The 18,587-nt window shown below is 37.4% G+C and overlaps 1 protein-coding gene across 2 annotated transcripts in view; it reads left to right on the forward strand.

The window, feature by feature from the left end:
• Positions 1-17,971, forward strand: part of E2F3 (E2F transcription factor 3) — a 35,241-nt gene extending 17,270 nt beyond the window's left edge. For both annotated transcript variants that reach the window (XM_087890353.1, XM_087890354.1), the window contains exons 2-7: positions 5,535-5,646; positions 6,330-6,549; positions 9,071-9,226; positions 9,845-9,959; positions 12,062-12,197; positions 15,614-17,971. In XM_087890353.1, coding sequence (XP_087746479.1) covers positions 5,535-5,646; positions 6,330-6,549; positions 9,071-9,226; positions 9,845-9,959; positions 12,062-12,197; positions 15,614-15,879 — 1,005 coding nt within the window. In that variant the 3' untranslated portion in view covers positions 15,880-17,971. The remainder of the gene's footprint in view (positions 1-5,534; positions 5,647-6,329; positions 6,550-9,070; positions 9,227-9,844; positions 9,960-12,061; positions 12,198-15,613) is intronic.
• Positions 17,972-18,587: the final 616 nt, after the last annotated feature.

Raw genomic sequence — 18,587 nt, forward strand, 5'->3', positions numbered from 1 at the left:
CAGGGCATTGGTTGACAAGGGGAAATGGAACTCGGGAGCTATGGCAGGGCAACCAGGGCTTAGCCTTGTAGGATTACTGAAAGAACAACTGCAGACAAAATATACTGTATTTGAAAATTACACCATTATCACTTGGCAGTGATAAATTGGAACCAATTAAGATGGCCTAGTTAAAGTGAATGTTTGAACTGTGGAAAGGAATTTATCCATACTAAAATGCCATTGAACAAAATTTAGTTGATAAAAGAAGATTCATTATAGAAATGAAAGGTTAAAGGATGCGGAACTGAAAGAGAATATTCTTTCCTGTTCACTCTTTATATGTCAGTTCAATGATGGCCCCATATTTTCGTACTCCTAAATAACGGTACAAATTCCTCATGCTGCTCTATATTGATGATGATGCTGGAATATCACAAGCCCCCTTTGGACTGAGAAGAGCAATGGTGGTGATACTTTACTGTTGCAAATGAATTCAAGTGGTTCTTAATTTTCAGGAATCTAAAATCTTTGACAAAACAGCCATTCAGCATTTCTCGACACTAGAAGGCATAAAATAGAATGGGTTTTTGCCTTTAAATCCTTAGGGTGTATTTATGCACCACTTCACATTTAAGAGGCAGATTCTGCAATTGTACTAGTTATTTTGGTTTTAGGTTTTGTTTTCACATTACTGACTAGTATTTTAGGCTTGTGAACCACTGAAATATAACTCTTTCAATTAAAGGGGGGAGAAGATACTGCCTTTCATTTTCATAAACATTTTTTAAAAAGCCTTTCCTGTAATTTATATCTGAACAATAAATCCACGTATACATTTTAGAATTGGCTGATAAGTATTATCTGAAAACGTGTGATTCTGAAACCTATATAAAAGCTCTTGGCTGAAAAAAGTTGAATCAGTTTAGCAAAATATTCCTTAACATGATTTGTGTATAAGGCAGATTTTATTTTCATAACATATTTATTCAGTTTGCATGTAGCATTAGTCTGCATATGTTTTAAATATGAAATTATAATGAAAATGCTTATTGGCTATTTTGGAAGGCATGTGTCTCTAATGATAACAACTATACTATGTGAAAATACTCTGCTTTCTTTCCTAAAAAGGTGTCAGAAGATATGAAAGAACTGAAATTCCCAGAATCCCAGTCAGTATGGAAATTTGATTTTGTTGTATGGGATTTTTAGTGTCAATTTATAAGTAGGATAACACAGTGTGGATGGATGGTTATTTTAAAATGTTGAATAGTTGAGCTGCAAGAGGTAAAATCTTCAATTACAGATGTTGCTGCTTAGATTTCTGTTATCTGTGGTAATTACGCACTTGCATTTTCAGTTCATAGCTGACAATGGTGTTTTTAAAGTGATGAGTCATTATAAAAGCTGCATACACCTCTCAGAGCAGACTACAACAGTTCTGAAGTTAAACTTTGTGAATTTTAAAAGCACATAGAAAACACTATATTCAAAAACTGAAATTCTTCCATTGCTTTCCATCATTCCCACCCTGAAATATCATCGGAACTGCAAACTAACAAAAAAGCTCAAAGTCTTGCATCAATTCTGGAAGAGGCAGAAATTATAGCTTCGTTTGAAAGAAGTAGAATTCTATTATAATTAAAGGATAATAGTAATGCACATATCTGGGCAAAAACAAATTGGTTATATAGCATATTTAGAATTGTCTGTGGGTAAAGTCTTCTGAAATTCACAAATAATAAACATTTTTCTACTTATGAAATAATTAAACCAATGTATCAGTGGGTATATACCGGAAAGATGTTTACTGACAAGTTGATTAGTGGGGAAACTGAGTTTGAACTTGCATTTTTGAAGTGCTTAGCATGATCATGTTTTCCGGATGACTGTTGGTATGTTTTCCATTTCTACACAGACTTTGTTTTAGATGTATAGTTGGGCCTCCTTGAAAAGGATTCAGTGAAGCATTTTTAGTTTGCTGTCTTAACTGTACTGTTATAATACTCTCGCAACATATGTCATTGCTTGAGTATGCTTGAATAAAATCTTAAGACTTCACCATTATTTGTAAATAACTCTACAAAAAGGAATTTTAAGGGATGTGATTAGGTCAGAATATTTGACATTGAAACCTGTCATCCATTAGAATATTCATAGACCTTTTATGTTGCATCTAGCAATTATTTGGTGTAGCCTAGCAGTGGCTTGTCAGTCAATAAGTCTTGTAAACCTATAATCTATCTTTGTTTTAACCAGATGTCTAAGAACAATATTCCAGGCAAAGAAATTCAGGATTATTCTTTCCTTTACATGTTTTACAGAATTAGTTTGATTTTTAAAACAAAGCATAGTAGCCAGATTGGAGTTCTATCTTGTGAGAAAACATTTGACAGCCAAAGATCTAAAAGTTAAGCAACTATAAAAGTTTGGGTAATGTATCAAGCAATGCTCCTGCTGCAAATAGCTGAGTTAATAGGGTATTTTCCAGCTTCGCTGCTCCGACAATCCACATAGGATTTTACCAGCAATCTGACCGTGCAACATTCAGGGATCGGGGCAGACACCAAGCCCAGTCCAAGAGATTCTTTCGTGGTACTGGACAAAGGTCATTCCGTCGTGGAAGGTGACTCCCAGCCACAATCCTCAATTGGTGGCCGCCTGCAACACTTTTACCGCCAATGGGACTCCGAATCAGCGGATGCTTGGATTCGACGAACAGTACAGTTCGGACTAACTCTAGAATCCTCCTTTAAATCCACCGACTGTAGCAGGTTGCCCTGTCGAACTGATGCCAGAATTGACTTTAGCGATTGCATCCTGAATCACCTGTACAATATAAATTGATTTAATGGTTTGAGATTTAATATCCCTCTCCATATCCTCTGTACTGTTCGTCGAATCCAAACATCCGCTGATTCGGAGTCCCATTGGCGGTAAAAGTGTTGCAGACGGCCGCCAATTGGGGATTGTGGCTGGGAGTCACTTTTCACGACGGAATGACCTTTGTCCAGTACCATGAAAGAATCTCTTGGACTGGGCTTGGCATCTGCCCCGATCCCTGAATGTTGCATGGTCAGATTGCTGGTAAAATTCTATGTGGATTGATGGAGCAGCGAGCTGAAAAGGGACGTTCAGGTGAGTCAACGTCCATTTCTTAGAAATATGTTGATTTAACAATTGTGGTGCCAATTTTTTTTTTGTGCATGTGTGTGTTCTGGGTATACATGTTCACAAAATCACATTGTCTTTATTATAAGCCACATGAAGATATTTGAGATAATACATTTACGATAAATTAAAATCTAGCATATTTTACTGTTAAACGTGGTTTTATTTTTGGCTATCAATATTTAGTATTCTCTTGGTCACATCTTTAGTGTACCCTTTTAAAATAATATATGGCCTAGTATAGACCAAGTGTCTTCTTACTAGTCAATGTAACATTATGTATTAATATTATTTTTATATCAATATTATATTTATATCTACTGTGTACATCTCAAAGTTTGCAATATGTGGCTGATCTTGTCTGTGCTGATAAACTAAATAAGATTAGGCTTAGTTAGTACTCGGATAGAATACCTCCAGGGAAACCCAAGGCTATAGTTCAGACTGGGAAGTTGAAAAACATCTCAGAAGAAGACAGTGGCAAACAACTTCTGGCTATTGCCAATAAACTGCATGGATGTGTCTATGAAGTCAGAAAAATAAAATGTACTAAAATTGAGTAGGTAGGATTGAGCCTGTCCTATCAGAGTTGTCTTGTTGTAACATGGTTGTTTTGGTTTAGGTAGCACAATGTAAAGTTTATTCAAGATGATGACTTCATTGTCAATGGGCAGAAATTTGATCACCTTGTTTTAATTACACTGGAATGATCTTTCAGTCAAATAAAAGTTGGAAAGCTCCCAATGTTTTATGCCTCGCAGAAGATGCACAGAAGCAGTGTAGCCATTCTAATCCCCCCCCCCAATGCTCTTGAGAATAAAATAGAACAACACAAGAAAGACTCTGAATTAAGACTTAAGTAATCAATATGGACAGGCAAAAAGATCAAAGCAGAAGTTTTGCAAGTCTTACTTAGTGTTTATCCTGCAAGCAACCCAGTATCTCATACTTTTTCAAAGTATAGAAGAGTATTCATTTTGATGATTTCCCATCAGCAATCCTTGAAGGAATATCTCAGAAGATCCCTCATAAGGAAAGACCCTGTCCATGTGGATATGGGCCCTAGAAACCCTTGCCCATGTTCTTTTGTGCTGCCATCTCTCATAGTAAGCTTATTGTATTTTCGCTACCAATAGAGCTTTGCTAGCACCTTTGATGCAGAAAACTTCAAATGCTCCACATTGGTAATCATGTAAAATATCTATTTGAAAAATTACCTGGCAAGTACCAGCATTCTACCTAAGAGCATGCTGAATGTGGAAATCTCTTACAGTGCATCAAACGTATCTGGATAAATATTTTAGGATTTTTATTATATTACAGATCTCATGGAAGTTGATTAGCATTGTGATGAAAGCATTTAGATTGTGGCATTGACTTGTTATCTTAATAAAGAATTTGATAACTGTTTTGGTAAAATTTAGGCCTAAATAGTCTAGCACTTTAAATATTAATACAATATGTTAAAATACAGATGTATTAAAATATTATTATCATACTTTTTGAGGCATTTTATGGGGTACAGTATTTTTTCAAAAGCATTTTATAGATATGGTATTTTATCTGATTGGTTTACATGATTTGGGGTTCCTAAGATCACATAAATATTTTAGCTTCTAATCTTTCTTTTTCCTTAGCAGGTTGTTTCTTAATATGTTTTTATTAATTTTTACCTGCCCAGAGTCATGTATTTGATATGTGCAGCCATATAATTGAATAAATGAATAACAGTATATATCTTTATCTACAGTCATTTTAGGAAAACTTTTTCTATTCTCACTTGGAGTTTATAATTTTACTTGTAAAACTCGATGTTGTATTGGGCAATGATTACAATAAGACTGCCATTGTTTATGATATACATAGATATTCTTTTTGAATTTAAGAATGGTGCTTAAAAAGAAACCACTTTTTTAAGATTTGGAATTAACGCTAGTATTGGTGGTTATATCCAGCGCCCACAGAACTTTATCTATAACTGTCACATTAATGCCTACTATCTCACAGCAGAGAAAGCCATATGGGGATATCAAGAAATAAAAAATGAACACCGAATTCAGTAGAAGCAACTTGAGCATTTATAAAAAACATATTATTTTATTCAAGTTTTTATTAAGTAACCCTGTTTGAAAGTGTGGTAGCAATACTATGATAGAGTTTTTGTATTTATACACCTTTGTTAAAAGTCCAGATAGGAAATAAGGCTTCTAAAAAAACACAATAAGACTAGAAGGCATTTTTAAATTGTGATTTCCTATTCCATACCCAAAAGAAGAAGCAATGAGATCTTTTGTCTGATATGAAAAATACATGTAAGCTTATAAAGTTAACGGTAATTTTATGGGAGAAAGGTTGAATTCTGTTGAATTCTGCTTCTTTGATAGGCAAAACGAAGATTGGAACTAGAAGAACCTGGACAGCAATTTCTACCTGAAGGATTGAGAACTCCAAAGGGGAAAAGTAGAGCTGCAACAAGAAGTCCAGAGAGTCCAAAAAGTAAGAAAATTTGTGCATAGCTATATGAACTGCATTTAGACTCTTACATGTTCTTCCTGGATAAATTAAACCTTGTGATTGAAAAGTAGTTAATTATGCTTGCAGAGGCAGGATCAAAGATCTAACAGACCCTGAACTTTTAGCCATCAACCAAATTAATTACAGGTAATCCTTGACTTACAACCATACATTTAGTGACCATTCAAAATTACAGTGGTACTGAAAAAAGTACTTACGACTGTTTGTCACATTGAACAACTGTTGCAGCATCCCCATGGTCACATGACGAAAATTCGGATAGTTGGCAACTGGTTCATATTTATGACGGTTGCAATGTCCCAGGGTCATGTGATCATCTTTTACAACCTTCTGACAAGCAAAGTCAATGGGGAAGCTGGATTCATTTAACAGCTGTGTTACTAACTTAACAACTGCAGTGATTCACTTAACAAATGTGGCAAGAAAGGTTGTGAAATGGAGCAAAATTCACTTAACAACTGTCTTGCTTAGCAACAGAAATTTTGGGCTCAATTATGGTCATAAGTCGAGGACTACCTGTATACTGCTAAAGTGAAACTATCTAGGAGTGTTCTTTAATACAACTCACATGGTATCTTATAATTTTTTTTAGCAAAATATTATACCAGATTTCTGAATTGGCATTAAATGCTTTTTATTTCCAGCTCCCAAATCTCCTTCAGAAAAGACACGGTATGATACATCACTTGGTCTTCTCACAAAGAAGTTTATTCAGTTATTAAGCCAGTCTCCTGATGGTGTGGTAGATTTGAACAAAGCAGCAGAGGTACTTAAGGTACAAAAAAGGAGGATTTATGATATTACCAATGTTCTGGAAGGCATTCATCTCATTAAGAAAAAATCCAAGAACAACATTCAGTGGATGTACGTATCACATTTCTGTATTTTTCTTGCATTCTAGAAAAAGTTATCTGATACTAGTTTTCAACTTTGTAATTATGACTATAAAACTACATTTAGCTTAATTTTGAATTATTCAGGGAGTTGTTTTTAAGAAGGAAGAGATAAACTAAACTCACCAGTCATTTTATAGGGTATTCCAACATATTGGATGGGGAAGGTGACAGTTTCCACAGACACACATAATTTGACACACACAATCTATTACACTTAACAAGCTTTGTGTTCCATGTTCCTCAGAGTGCTAGACTAAGGAACTTAATAACGTGCCTGAAATGTTTCATGTATATGTTGGTGGTTTATTCAAAGTTGCAGAAATATAAGGCAGAACAGTCTTTTCTGTATGTGTTGTTATGCATTATAGTTAATGGCACTAAACTCTTTCATGATTAAGAATGGCATATTGAAAGAAACCTTTTCATGTATAAAAACTATCACATATTTTTCTGCTATTTTTCTCCCTGTGGCCCTTCAGATGTTTGCCAACATCCACCAGCAATTTAACATTATTCCCACAAGGTTGTTCCTTTGCTGAATACATTGTATGTAACACAAAGTTTACTTCATAGTTCCTGCTCTTAATACATGGGCTGGGCTTGGATATCCTGCTGAGCCATAATGTGGCTCTTTGTTTATAACTTAGTGTTACATGTGAACTATATTATTAGATAGTAGATATTTAATCCCACCTTTTCTCTATATAACTCAAGATAGTGAATATACTTTGCCTAATACTCTTGCCTTCTGTTTTCCCCACAACAACAACCTTTTGAGAAGAGTTGGGCTGAGAGAGGGTGTCTGGCCCAAGTCAGCTTCCATAACTAAGGAAAGCCTAGAATTCATAGTCTTCTGGTTTCTTCACCAGCACCTTAACCACTGAACCATACTGGCTTTCATACTAGCTTCATGTTTTGTAAATCATGGTTAATGGCTTTAGATGATTTAAGTACTGTACTCCCCCATTTTGGCTTCTTCAACAAATCATGGTCAAGGAAGGCTTGTTTGGATACAATTTATGAATCCAGCCATCGTATTATTTATTTATTTTCTTCCTTTATCATTTGTATCAATAACTCAAGGAGACAAAGATACCTAATACTTTTTTCTCCTCCTATTTTCCCCACAACAACCTTGTGAGGTGTGTTGGGCTCAGAGAGAGTGATTGGCCAAATTCACAAATCTGGCTTTCATTGGCTAAGTTTGGACTAGAACTCACACACTTTCTATACTGGTGCCTTAACCACTAGACCCGTGATGGCGAACCTATGGCACGCATGCCACAGGTGGCACCCGGAGCCATATGAGTGGGCACGTGAGCTCAGCTCCGCCAGCTGATTTTTGGGCCTTCTGGGCCCACCGGAAGTTGGCAAATGGGCTGTTTCTGGCCTCCGGAGGACCTCCGGGCAGGGGGCGTTTTCGCCCTCCCCAGGCTCCAAGAAAGCCTATGGAGCCTGGGAAGGGCAAAAAATGGGCCTACCAGGCCCACCGTGCCATCACGTGCCACAAGCAGGGAAAGCCCAGGGGAGTTGCGTGCGCATGCGCGGGGGGACAGAGCACATTGAATTATGGGGGCGGGTACGCACATGCGCAACCTTCCCCCCCCCCCCGTGTTCACCTCACTTTTGGCACGCGATGGCAAAAAGGTTAGACATCACTGCACTAGACCAAGCCAGCTGTAACTCTGTACAGGTTTGTATATATTGATTAAATTTATATGCAAATATCACTACCTCATCTATACCCATCTCACTATCGAGCAACTTTGGGCAGTTTACAATGACATAAAATAACAATATAAAACAATTAGAAAGTTAAAATATCAAAAACATTGGGCATTGAAAGTTAAAATTAACAACAAACTGGATAACAATGAAAAATATGTAAATAGGGAGGAGGTGGGTTCTTTTTTTAATCTACTATGGTAGTCACCTCCAGAATGAGATGCTCCCATCAGGGGCTCAAGACAGGTGGCAGAGCCAGATTTTCAGGCCCTTTTGAAAGACCAATAGGCTGGGGGGCAGATCTCATCTCCAGGGGCAATGATGTTCCAGGGGGCGTGATCCATGGCAGAAAAGCCTCATCTGCAGCTGCAATTTCTTGGACAGAGAAATCCACAGCATGCCTCTTCTGCCAGAGCAGGTGGGATAGGCCAATCTCATTGGGGTGAGATGGTTCCTCAGATAAACTGAACTCATGCCCTAAAGACTATAAAGGTAATAAATTTTACATTGATAAAATATAAATATTGTATCGATTCTTTTGTCTTTAATAATGTCCTTGTTGGAAGTAAAGTTGTACTTTATTGGCCTTTTATTTCATTTTCAAAGAATGCTGTGCAACCCCAAGTGTTCCTCTTCTGCTCTTCGTATTAATGAATTAGTTCTTCCAAAATAAGGAACAGCTGGATTAAGGAATGAGACACACCTTTCCTCAGATTGGAAGTCTGCCATGTGTTCCACGAACTGTTTGCTCATTTGTTTTGAAGGGGCTGCAGTCTATCTGATTTCGGGGGCATGTTGGCACACTGTCAAGGCTTGTCAAAAGAGGTAGCAGAACTCAGCCAGGAAGAAAAGAAGCTGGATGAGTTAATCCAAAGCTGCTCTCATGACCTCAAGCTGCTAAAGGATTCTGAAGATCGGAAATATCCTTTTATAGTGAATGAAGATACACTCCTTTAATAAACATACTTAGTGCTCTTCATTTTTTTTTCTTTTTGTTAAAGCCAGTGTTTTTCAACCTTACAACTCTAAGACGTGTGGACTTCAACGTCTAGAATTCCTCAACCGTCATGCTTTCTTAAAATTATCTAAATTGAAATATACTGGCCTAGGCTATAGGGCTAGTATTCAGCATATTTCATGGAAGTGCTTAGGTAGTGATCAATAGTACACATGGGCCCTGTCCTTGGCTATTTTAATACTGCAAAATATCAGCAAAAATGTCTTTCAAAAGACTATCAATAGAGAGTCTATTGCTTCGTTTGAGCCCAAGACTCTTCTCAAGCTGTCCCAAATCCAGAAACCACTCCTGCATTTTTGTGACTAAGCTTGGCATTGAGATTCTAGATTGTAATTTGTTCACTCTTCATTATAATCTCTATATTACACATTCATGATCTTTTTAAAAATAATAAAAAAATTAGTTTCCCAAGTTAATGAAGGTAGGTTAATGGGGAGACAATATAAAAATGCCTACTAAAATATCTACTTTAGTTTGCTAGTTCTCAACAGCTGCTCAGCAATTCTTTAACACTGTTTACATTAGCGTATGTTAGGTATGAAGATATTCAAGAAATTAGGAGCCTTAAAGACCAAACTGTCATACTTGTCAAAGCTCCTCCAGAAACAAAACTTGAAATGCTTGACCCAGAAAAGGTAAAAACTTATTTTATTACATAGCACGGTTATTTTTCTTTTCTACATTTTAAAACTAATGTTTATTTGTAGGAGTGATTTAATGAAATAAGTTTTTATGGGTGACAAAAACTTTCAAAACTTCTATGTAACTTTGTTTACAGTATTTTTTTCTGTTATGTTTTTGCTTATTGATTGATTGATTTTTGTTTATTTTTATCTGCTTTCATTTTTGTTCAACTCAAGGCAGCATACACATCTAATGCTAGTCTCTCCTACACTCCCCACAATAACAGCCCTGTGAGGTGGCTTGGGCTAAGAGAATGATTGACCTACCAAAATCAGTTACCCAATTGCCTAAATGAAAGATAGAACTCATAGTCTTCCAATTAACTTTAAATAATAAAGTTTCTCTCTACTTGAACTCCATTCCTGGGGATTGCATGGAAGCCTCCATGGTGCTTTCTTGGCAGAAAGAATGGAATATTCCATTCCCCGAGAATGCTGATCTACAACTATCCCATTGTATTATTTTTACTTTTCAAACAGCTGGAATTGGGCTTCTTTCTATAGCTAGTACCAGGCTTCTTTATATCCCGACTTACCTTCTTATGATTCCTACTGACTCTGCATCAAATCGCAGTTACTAATGTTCTTTCCTTTCTCCTTAACTATCCTTTGAAGGGGGAGGGAATCCTGAGAGATGATACAGAGCCCAAGGTTACCAGCTGAGTTTTCTGGCTGAGGTGGATTTTAAACTGGATCTCTCTAGTCCAAGACCAGCTCTGTAACGTCTATGCCACATGTGATCCATGTTAAACAGCTATGCCTTTCATTGCTAGCAGCACCACTGCCATTTGACTTTTTCTTTGGCAGTCTCTGCTGCTCATTTATCTCTCTCCCTCTCTCTTTCTGCCTTCCTGCAACATGCAGTAGATTATAAATTCTTTGAGATGGAACTATTGTATTTAGAAGTCAGATGCACGCTGTGCTGCTAGATATAACAAGAACATTCCCTCTCGGTTCCACATTCCTGAGCAAACATGAGAAGGTTAGAAAAGTAGTTTTATTAGGAAACCACACATTCAAAGAAGTGCTGCGTCTAGCAGCACGTTGGAAACCTATTTTATACCTGTATGTTCACCCAAATGTTTAAATTCTGCATCTTCTGCCTTTTTGAAGCACTTGATTTTTCTTCTCTCAGCCTTGAAGCTTTCCATTATCAGTTCCATTCGCTAAATGGCTGCCTCTGACATGAGAATCTGGGCCCACGCCTTACCATCTTGAGCCCTCATGCTGTGTTCAGAGCATCTTCTCAGTCAGCATAGCTAAGCCATCCAAGCTTAGTATTAGTTGGGCTGTGAAATCTTTTAAGGGCAGCTTTAAATGAAGCATCTCCTTTATTTCACAAAGCATTAAGGTCCCCTCACTTCTAAGAATAAAGCAGCCATGCTGTTTTCTTTAATTCTGGCATTATTTGGAAGAAGATGTGCTATATGCACATGGAACAGATGCACAGAAATCTTTTCCAGCAACTGCAAGAGTTGTAAGAGAATGTAAGGCCTTGTATTGATTGGTTTAGAAATGGAGAAAGTTTCGTATTTTTTATTCACCGCATTGTCCCCCCTTATTAGTTAAGAGAACGGCTTTCTCAGCAGTTTGTACAAGTACCATAAGTAAGAGACTGACAAAATCTCCACTTTAGGAAACTCCAACTTCGATACGTTAAATTGAAGGTGGCGTGAGGACAATCCCATAGTTTAAATTTCTATAACCTATGATACCTTTTTCAATAAACCTCAGAAAAGAAACCCTGAAAGCAACTTACTTTCTATGAAGGTGATTTAGCCAAGAACTTGACAAGGAGCATGACAAGACTTTGTTTTAAGGAAGACAGGGTTACCTCATTGGCTCAACAAGGCCCATGAATGCAACCTTGTCCCACCCTGATTCATATCTTCTGTTAGACCAGTTATTATCATTTTGCAAACTTTCAGCTTTCATTCGGGTTTTTTTTGGGGGGGGGAGGGAGCGATCAGCATATTAAGAATGAAAAATGTTCAGTAGTTATTTGTAGTACTAGCAAAAGGGATGCAGAAAACTGATTTTTTTTCTTGTTGCAGAATAAGCTGATACATTTATGTAGTACTCAAGGACCTATCGAGGTGTACTTGTGTCCAGAAGAAACCGACTACTCCACTCGAATAAAAACTCAGGATCAGGATCACAATGGAAATATCTCAAGAAACATTTCCAAAAGTAATCTGAACACAGGCAATAACCAAATATATGCAGAGCTTAAAATCAAAGTATAATCTGTTGTATAATATTTTAAATGCTAGTCTTTAAAGTAAACTAAAGAACTTTTTTTCCTAATTCATTATTCTTGAATACAGATTATGTTTTACTATTTTACTTGTGTTTATAACGATGTTTATAACGATTCCTAGTTTGCAACAATACCAGTATTACTCCCATTCTGACTTGCATTGTCAGACATACAAAATTTGGTCATAAATGTGTGCATTGGTTGGAAAAAGATTTTTTTATGATCATCATATTTGCAAACGATCAATAACTGAGTAATTACTAAATAAGGAGTGCGTGAATTAAGGTTTTCTGCTTAACAGACAAATAATTTAATTTTGGCAATATCTAAAAATTAACGTGTGCCATGGAATGTATAAGTTAAAGTGTCACATTAAAAAAAATAGTTTCTATTTTATCACAGGAGGCAGAATTTATCTATATCAAATATGTTTGCCTTAAAGCAACGGTTACGAACTGCTGGTCCGTGGACCACTGGTGGTCCGCGAGAAAATTTTGGTGGTCCCCAGAAAGATTATTTGCATTTTTTATATTGCACTAAATCAGGGGTCCTCAAACTGCAGTCCCTGGGCCGGATACATGCAATGAATGTTTGTGTTCCTGCAGAGTCTTCTCCTTTGGGATTTTCTTGTGTGGGTCGGAGGGGGGCAGAAATTCCGACTTGGGTTCTGCTTCAGCCTCCTGGTATGGGGCTTTGGGCGAAGGCTGGAAGGAAGTGCCACTGGTGGTGAAGAGCCAGAGGGCCTTGTTCCAGTGAGACTGCATCATGGCCTGGAACTGGCTGACCATCTCAGCCTACTGAGCCTGTAGGCGCCTGTACCTGACCTTACACTGTCGCAGGTCTTTCCTCTGCTTGGAAAGCCTATGCTCGTAGTCCTCAGTGAGGTGCTTCTTCTGAGCCTCCTTCTCAGCCAGATCCAATTTGAACTGAGCCAGCTGTTTTGCCAACTGTTGTCATGGTGGCTGCTTAACTCCAATAACTGCTTCCTGTTGGGGCCCTAAGGAGCCCGGGTGGGGAAGCAAGGAATGGCTGGGAGGGGAGGGGCGAGTAGAGGCCAGCGAGGTGCCCCTTGATGCGAGTGACATTGAGTTGGCCACGCCTACCCAGTCACATGACCACCTAGCCATACCCACCCAGCCGGTCATTAGGCAGATCATATTAGCGGTCCGCAGGATTTTAAATTTTGAATTTAGTGGTCCCTGAGGTCCGAAAGGTTGGTGACCCCTGCCTTAAAGCATCCACTCAGTTACAAAGTCACTACTCTGGCCAAAGCAGAAGAGCTTTTCTGGGGAGCCAGAAAGGAGAAGGAAGCATCTATCACTTTCTCCTATAGCCTAGAAGCTACCTTTGGGCAACTGAAGAAAAAGGAGCAGGGTTTTGGCACACTCTGCACTTCTAGCAATGCACTGCAGGCACTGCTTCTTCAAAAGCCAAGCTTGACATTCCTTTTCCTGAAACCTTTGTTCCCCAGATGGATATGCTATGTAAATGACTGTGGGTGGATATGTGAGTGAGGGTGAAAGGCCTAAAGCCTCCTTCCCATGAGATTCTGCTAGAACTTACTGAATGCTTTTCATTTTATATGAATTACACAGAAGGTTTTCCTTGTAGGAAATTGATTGTATGTTTTGAGGGTATCTCAAAGAGTCATAATGGTTAGAATGCAGTGTTGCAGTCTAATTCTGTTGACTGCCAGCAGTTCAGCAGTTCGATTCTTACCAGCTCAAGGTTGACTCAGCCTTCCATCCTTCTGAGGTTGGTAAAATGAGGACTCAGATTGTTGGGGGCAGTATGCTGACTCTGTAAAACGCTTAGAGAGGGTGTTGTGGTCCGCTGGTGGCATGCGGACCTGGCAGCAGAGTCAGACAGTGAGGAGGTTGGGGAGGAACATGGGCCAGTCCTGGAGTCTGGGGAAGGCTCGGACGAGGGCTCTTGTATTGGAGGCACATGGGAGGTTTGTGCTGCCTCTGGAGCCTCCAGAGTTGGACCTCAGCAAGGCAGAGGAACAGGGGGAGCCTGTTCCCAGTGCATGCATGCACAGAGCTGCCAGAAGGCAAGAACAGTTAAAACAAAAGGGATAACTCGGGAGTAGGGCTTGGAGATGATTGTTCAGTTTAAAGTCTGAAGCTCTGTTTGATTCTGGATTCCGTGTGGCTTTGCCAATTAGGTCTTTGGCAGCATGTCAAGGGAGATAAAGGTGGGTGATTATCAGCCTTATCCCAAAGGACTCTTGACAACTACTTGGGACTCATCTGTGAATGAACAGAATTCACAGCTGTTGCAATAAAAGAGGTTTTTGGGACTACTCTATGTTTTACTGACTCAGGAAGCCTAGGTCAGAACAAAGGGCTATAAGGCACTGTGAAGCAATATATAAATCTTAAGTGCTATTGCTGTTGCTATTGCTATCTAGTGGCCAGTATGTCTTCATTTCTTTCAATATACCTTCAGATACTCTGATTTCCCCCAAAGGGGGAAGGCAAACTAAATTTGGTGGTTTGCTTCGTGTTGGTAAAGCACATACTAAAAGACAAAGTTTCTTTCTCATTCAGCTAGCCTCTTTCTAGTTTTTCTCTTTTAACCTCAAATCCAGGAGGAGGATGTCTGGAAGATTGAGATTTTGTGATTAATACTTATCCTGATGTTTTATAAATACTTATAAATTCTAAAGAGAACTTCAACGAAGTAAAATCAGTACGGTTCCTATATCAGTGCATATTTTCTCCCAGGTTTCAAAAATTTGGTGTCTCTTGGTGATTAAGAAAGATGCATATAACATTTCTGATAAAGGATATGTTTCCTTGTATATGTGGCACATATATACTGTATGTACTTTAATATATAGAAAGAAACATGAGATGTTTGAATTTCAGTTTGGTTTAGTGTTTACACCTATAAAATATGCATATTGCTTAGGGTTGTCAGATAAGAGTCCAAGCTCCAAGTGGCTGCTAGAGAAGTTTTCCTGCCATCTAGTGATTGTTCTGCATTTTTGAAGTCCATGTCTGGTAGTCATGGCTGTTCATGGCTAAAGAATTAAAGAGACACAGTGACTTCCTTAAGCAGGACTATACAGAATGGAAGAGATGATTCCAGAGAATCTACCTTTGTAATTAGCATTGTCACTTAATTGTGTAAATCCTGTTTATGTCACAAAACTACTGGTCTTCTGGACTTAAGCAGTTCTTGAAGCTGGGAGGTGTTGGGCTGCTGTCTCTTTCCATACTGTTAGTAGCATAGTTAACTTTACAATAAGTTGGGTGGAAGGCAAAGCATTTATACGTAGTAAAGTTGTGAAATGTTTCTATATGCAAGTTTTGATATTTTGTTCTTTTACTTATAATAGATATGAACTCTGATAACTCAGGAGGTCCTGACTGTTCAGAAAATGCCACAGCCATCTCCCCGTTAGTTTCTACCACTAACCTTTTGCAGCAAACAGAGGACCAAATTACTTCAAGTCTTGATGGCCCATTTGTAAACTTGTTGCCACCTTTACTTCATGAAGACTATCTGCTTGGGCTTGATGAGGAAGAAGGAATTAGTGACCTCTTTGATGCTTATGACTTTGAAAAAGTACCTCCCTTAATGGATGGATTTTTATGCAGCTGATTTTTGTTTTTATTTTCTTTTTAAAAGTGAAACCAGAATACCTGCTGACATTCCACACTATCTCCCCTCTTATCTCCTAACTCTTATTCCATTTCAAAGATTAGAACTTATAGTATTTCATATTTATATGGAAATACTTCATAAAATAGTACAAACACAGAATGGCAGACTTTCTTATCAGAGTTACCTTAACCTCAAATTCAGGCAGCTACTGATTTAGTAATTATAATAGAACACACAGAGAATTGGAGGAAATGGCTAAGTCTATTTTATTCTGGTTTACTGTGTCTATAAGTTTCATAAAGGGCTAAAGAACTGTTTTAGCCAAAAATAGCATTTTTTTCCCTTACGATTTCAAGCTGTGCCTTCTGTAAAACATGTCTATTCAACTTTTTCATTCAAAGAGTAACTACAGAGAAGTATGTTTGAGATACACAAGCAAAAATGTGAAATAGACTTCTTCCAAAGTTATCTAGAAATATTTAAATTCTTATCTATGCTCCATTTTTGAGCATTCACCTATTGCTGAGGACATTAATAAGCCTCAAATAATTTTTAATACGAATAGGCTTTAAAGATATTGCTATCCAAGATGAAACAGAGGTGGTGACCCCAGTCAATACAATGTATCTGGGTAGCCTCTAAGTAACCTTTTTTAAAAAATGAAAAGTTGTGCATATCAGCTGCTTTAGAAAGGGAGAGTAGGCCGTGTGGATTGATTCTAGCTTCTAGCTCTCTCTGTAGAATAGTCCGGTGGATTTTACCTTCTTTCCAAAGAGCTAGATTTACAGCATACAGCCCATCTTTGTATTTGGTGAACTGCACATAGTATCAGTTTCTGTATGTAGTTGTCAATCCGCTTCACCTTCAGATGGCTGAAGGTGATCATTTTTCCCACTAGAAAGAAATCTTGTAATGAAGAAGTCCCTTGTTATAATATAAAGCAAAGATGCACAGTTCAATTTCACTGTCTGCAAAGTGCAATAGAACTGGCACGTGAAGTTTGTGGTACGAAGTGGGGCTCTGTGTTAAGTGCCTACTAAAATTGCACTGTGGGCTTTATTTTTTATTTTATTTTTTTTGCTAAGAAATACTCTTTAAGCCAAGCTTCACTTTTTCAGTACTCTGTGTTTATTTGAGAAGGTTAGTTGCTTTCACTTCCCATTTTGGAAGTTGCTACAAAGCTGACATTTCACCCAAAGTGTAAATAATATACTTGTCAAGATTGTCTTCACTGAATTTTAATTGATAACTCTTTGCTGACATAATGTGCTTTCTGAAAATGGATAGAATTCATACATGTAAACATAGTTGTATGAAATGTTGTCACTTTGGTTAATTAGCTGAATAGTTTAAGCAGTATACATTACTTTTTCTACATGATGTTTAAAACATTTCTAAAATGTTTGTTTTAAATAATATATGTGCAGGTTTTCTGGTACCATTGAAATGCTGCTACAGACACTCACAAATGAAATGGCTGAGTAATAGTATGAAAGTTGTATGATTGAGCCTTGGAAAATAATTGTGTAAAAAAAGGCAACACATTGAGAACTGTTAAACAGTATTAAGTGTGTTTTATATGTATACAAACATGTGCATAGTTAATTGGTTATTTAAGTTGTATGTTCTTAAACTATAGTCATATAACAGTTTTGTACAATAGGAATGAATTTGTAAAGCCTGCAGAGTATTTTATAGTTAGCTTGTTATTTCTTTTAAAAAAACCCATAAAACCTTAAATCTGTAAATAAAAAAATGTAGTATTTAAGTATGTCATATGAAGAAACAGGAGTTTGTGTACGCATGAATACTTTTATTATATGAAGAGGATCTCTGGGTAGAATAAAATGAAAGGGAAGAAAATAAAATGCCATTTTGTACAATTACATACTTCCCCCAGTGTATCAGCAAAATACTAACCTTAATATACTTTGATTAGTATGTTAGTTCTAAAATGTGTAAAATAATGTAAAAAAAAAAGCAAAAATAATTTTTCATTTGTAAAGGCAAGCTGTTCTATAGCTGGGACTTTGCCTTATTAAATGTAACTGACTTTTTAAATGGTAATCAATAAAGCTTTATATCAGTACATACTGCATTAGTTTTTTTCCTGAGTAATTGTTTTCATCTGCTTCAAGTTATTTCAAATGCATTTTACCCCCAAAGTGATGAGCAACATATCCTCATCATAGAGAAGTTGACCACCTATTCCAGCTGGTGTTAACAGCAGTAAGACTTGCTCTTCTGTAACTTTTGCAATTCGCTGAATGAACAAATAATAAATTCTGTAACTTTAGTTGCCTACATTCATACAACACAAACAAATTGAGGAATTGCATAGCTAGCACAAAACTCAGTCTATTCAATTGCAGGCAGTCCTTGACCTAACAACCATTTATTTAATGACTGAAGTTACAGAGGCAATGAAAAAAGTGACCTATGACTGGTCCTCGCACTTATGACAGTTGCGAAACCCCTACAGCCACATGATCAAAAACTCCAGGCATTTGCCAACTGGTATATATTTAGGACAACTGCAGTGTCCCAGATCATGATTTGCAACCTTCCCAACAAGCAAGCCAGTAGGGGTAGCTGGATTTGCTTAAAAATTGTGTGACACACTTCACAACTGCAGTGATTCGCTTAACTGTGATAAAAAAAAAAAGTGGTAAAATTGGGTATGACTCACTTGACATAGCAACAAT

This window comes from Pantherophis guttatus, chromosome 3 (assembly GCF_059756535.1).
Source record: "Pantherophis guttatus breed Tessera chromosome 3, ASM5975653v1, whole genome shotgun sequence".
Taxonomy (NCBI): Eukaryota; Metazoa; Chordata; class Lepidosauria; order Squamata; family Colubridae; genus Pantherophis; species Pantherophis guttatus.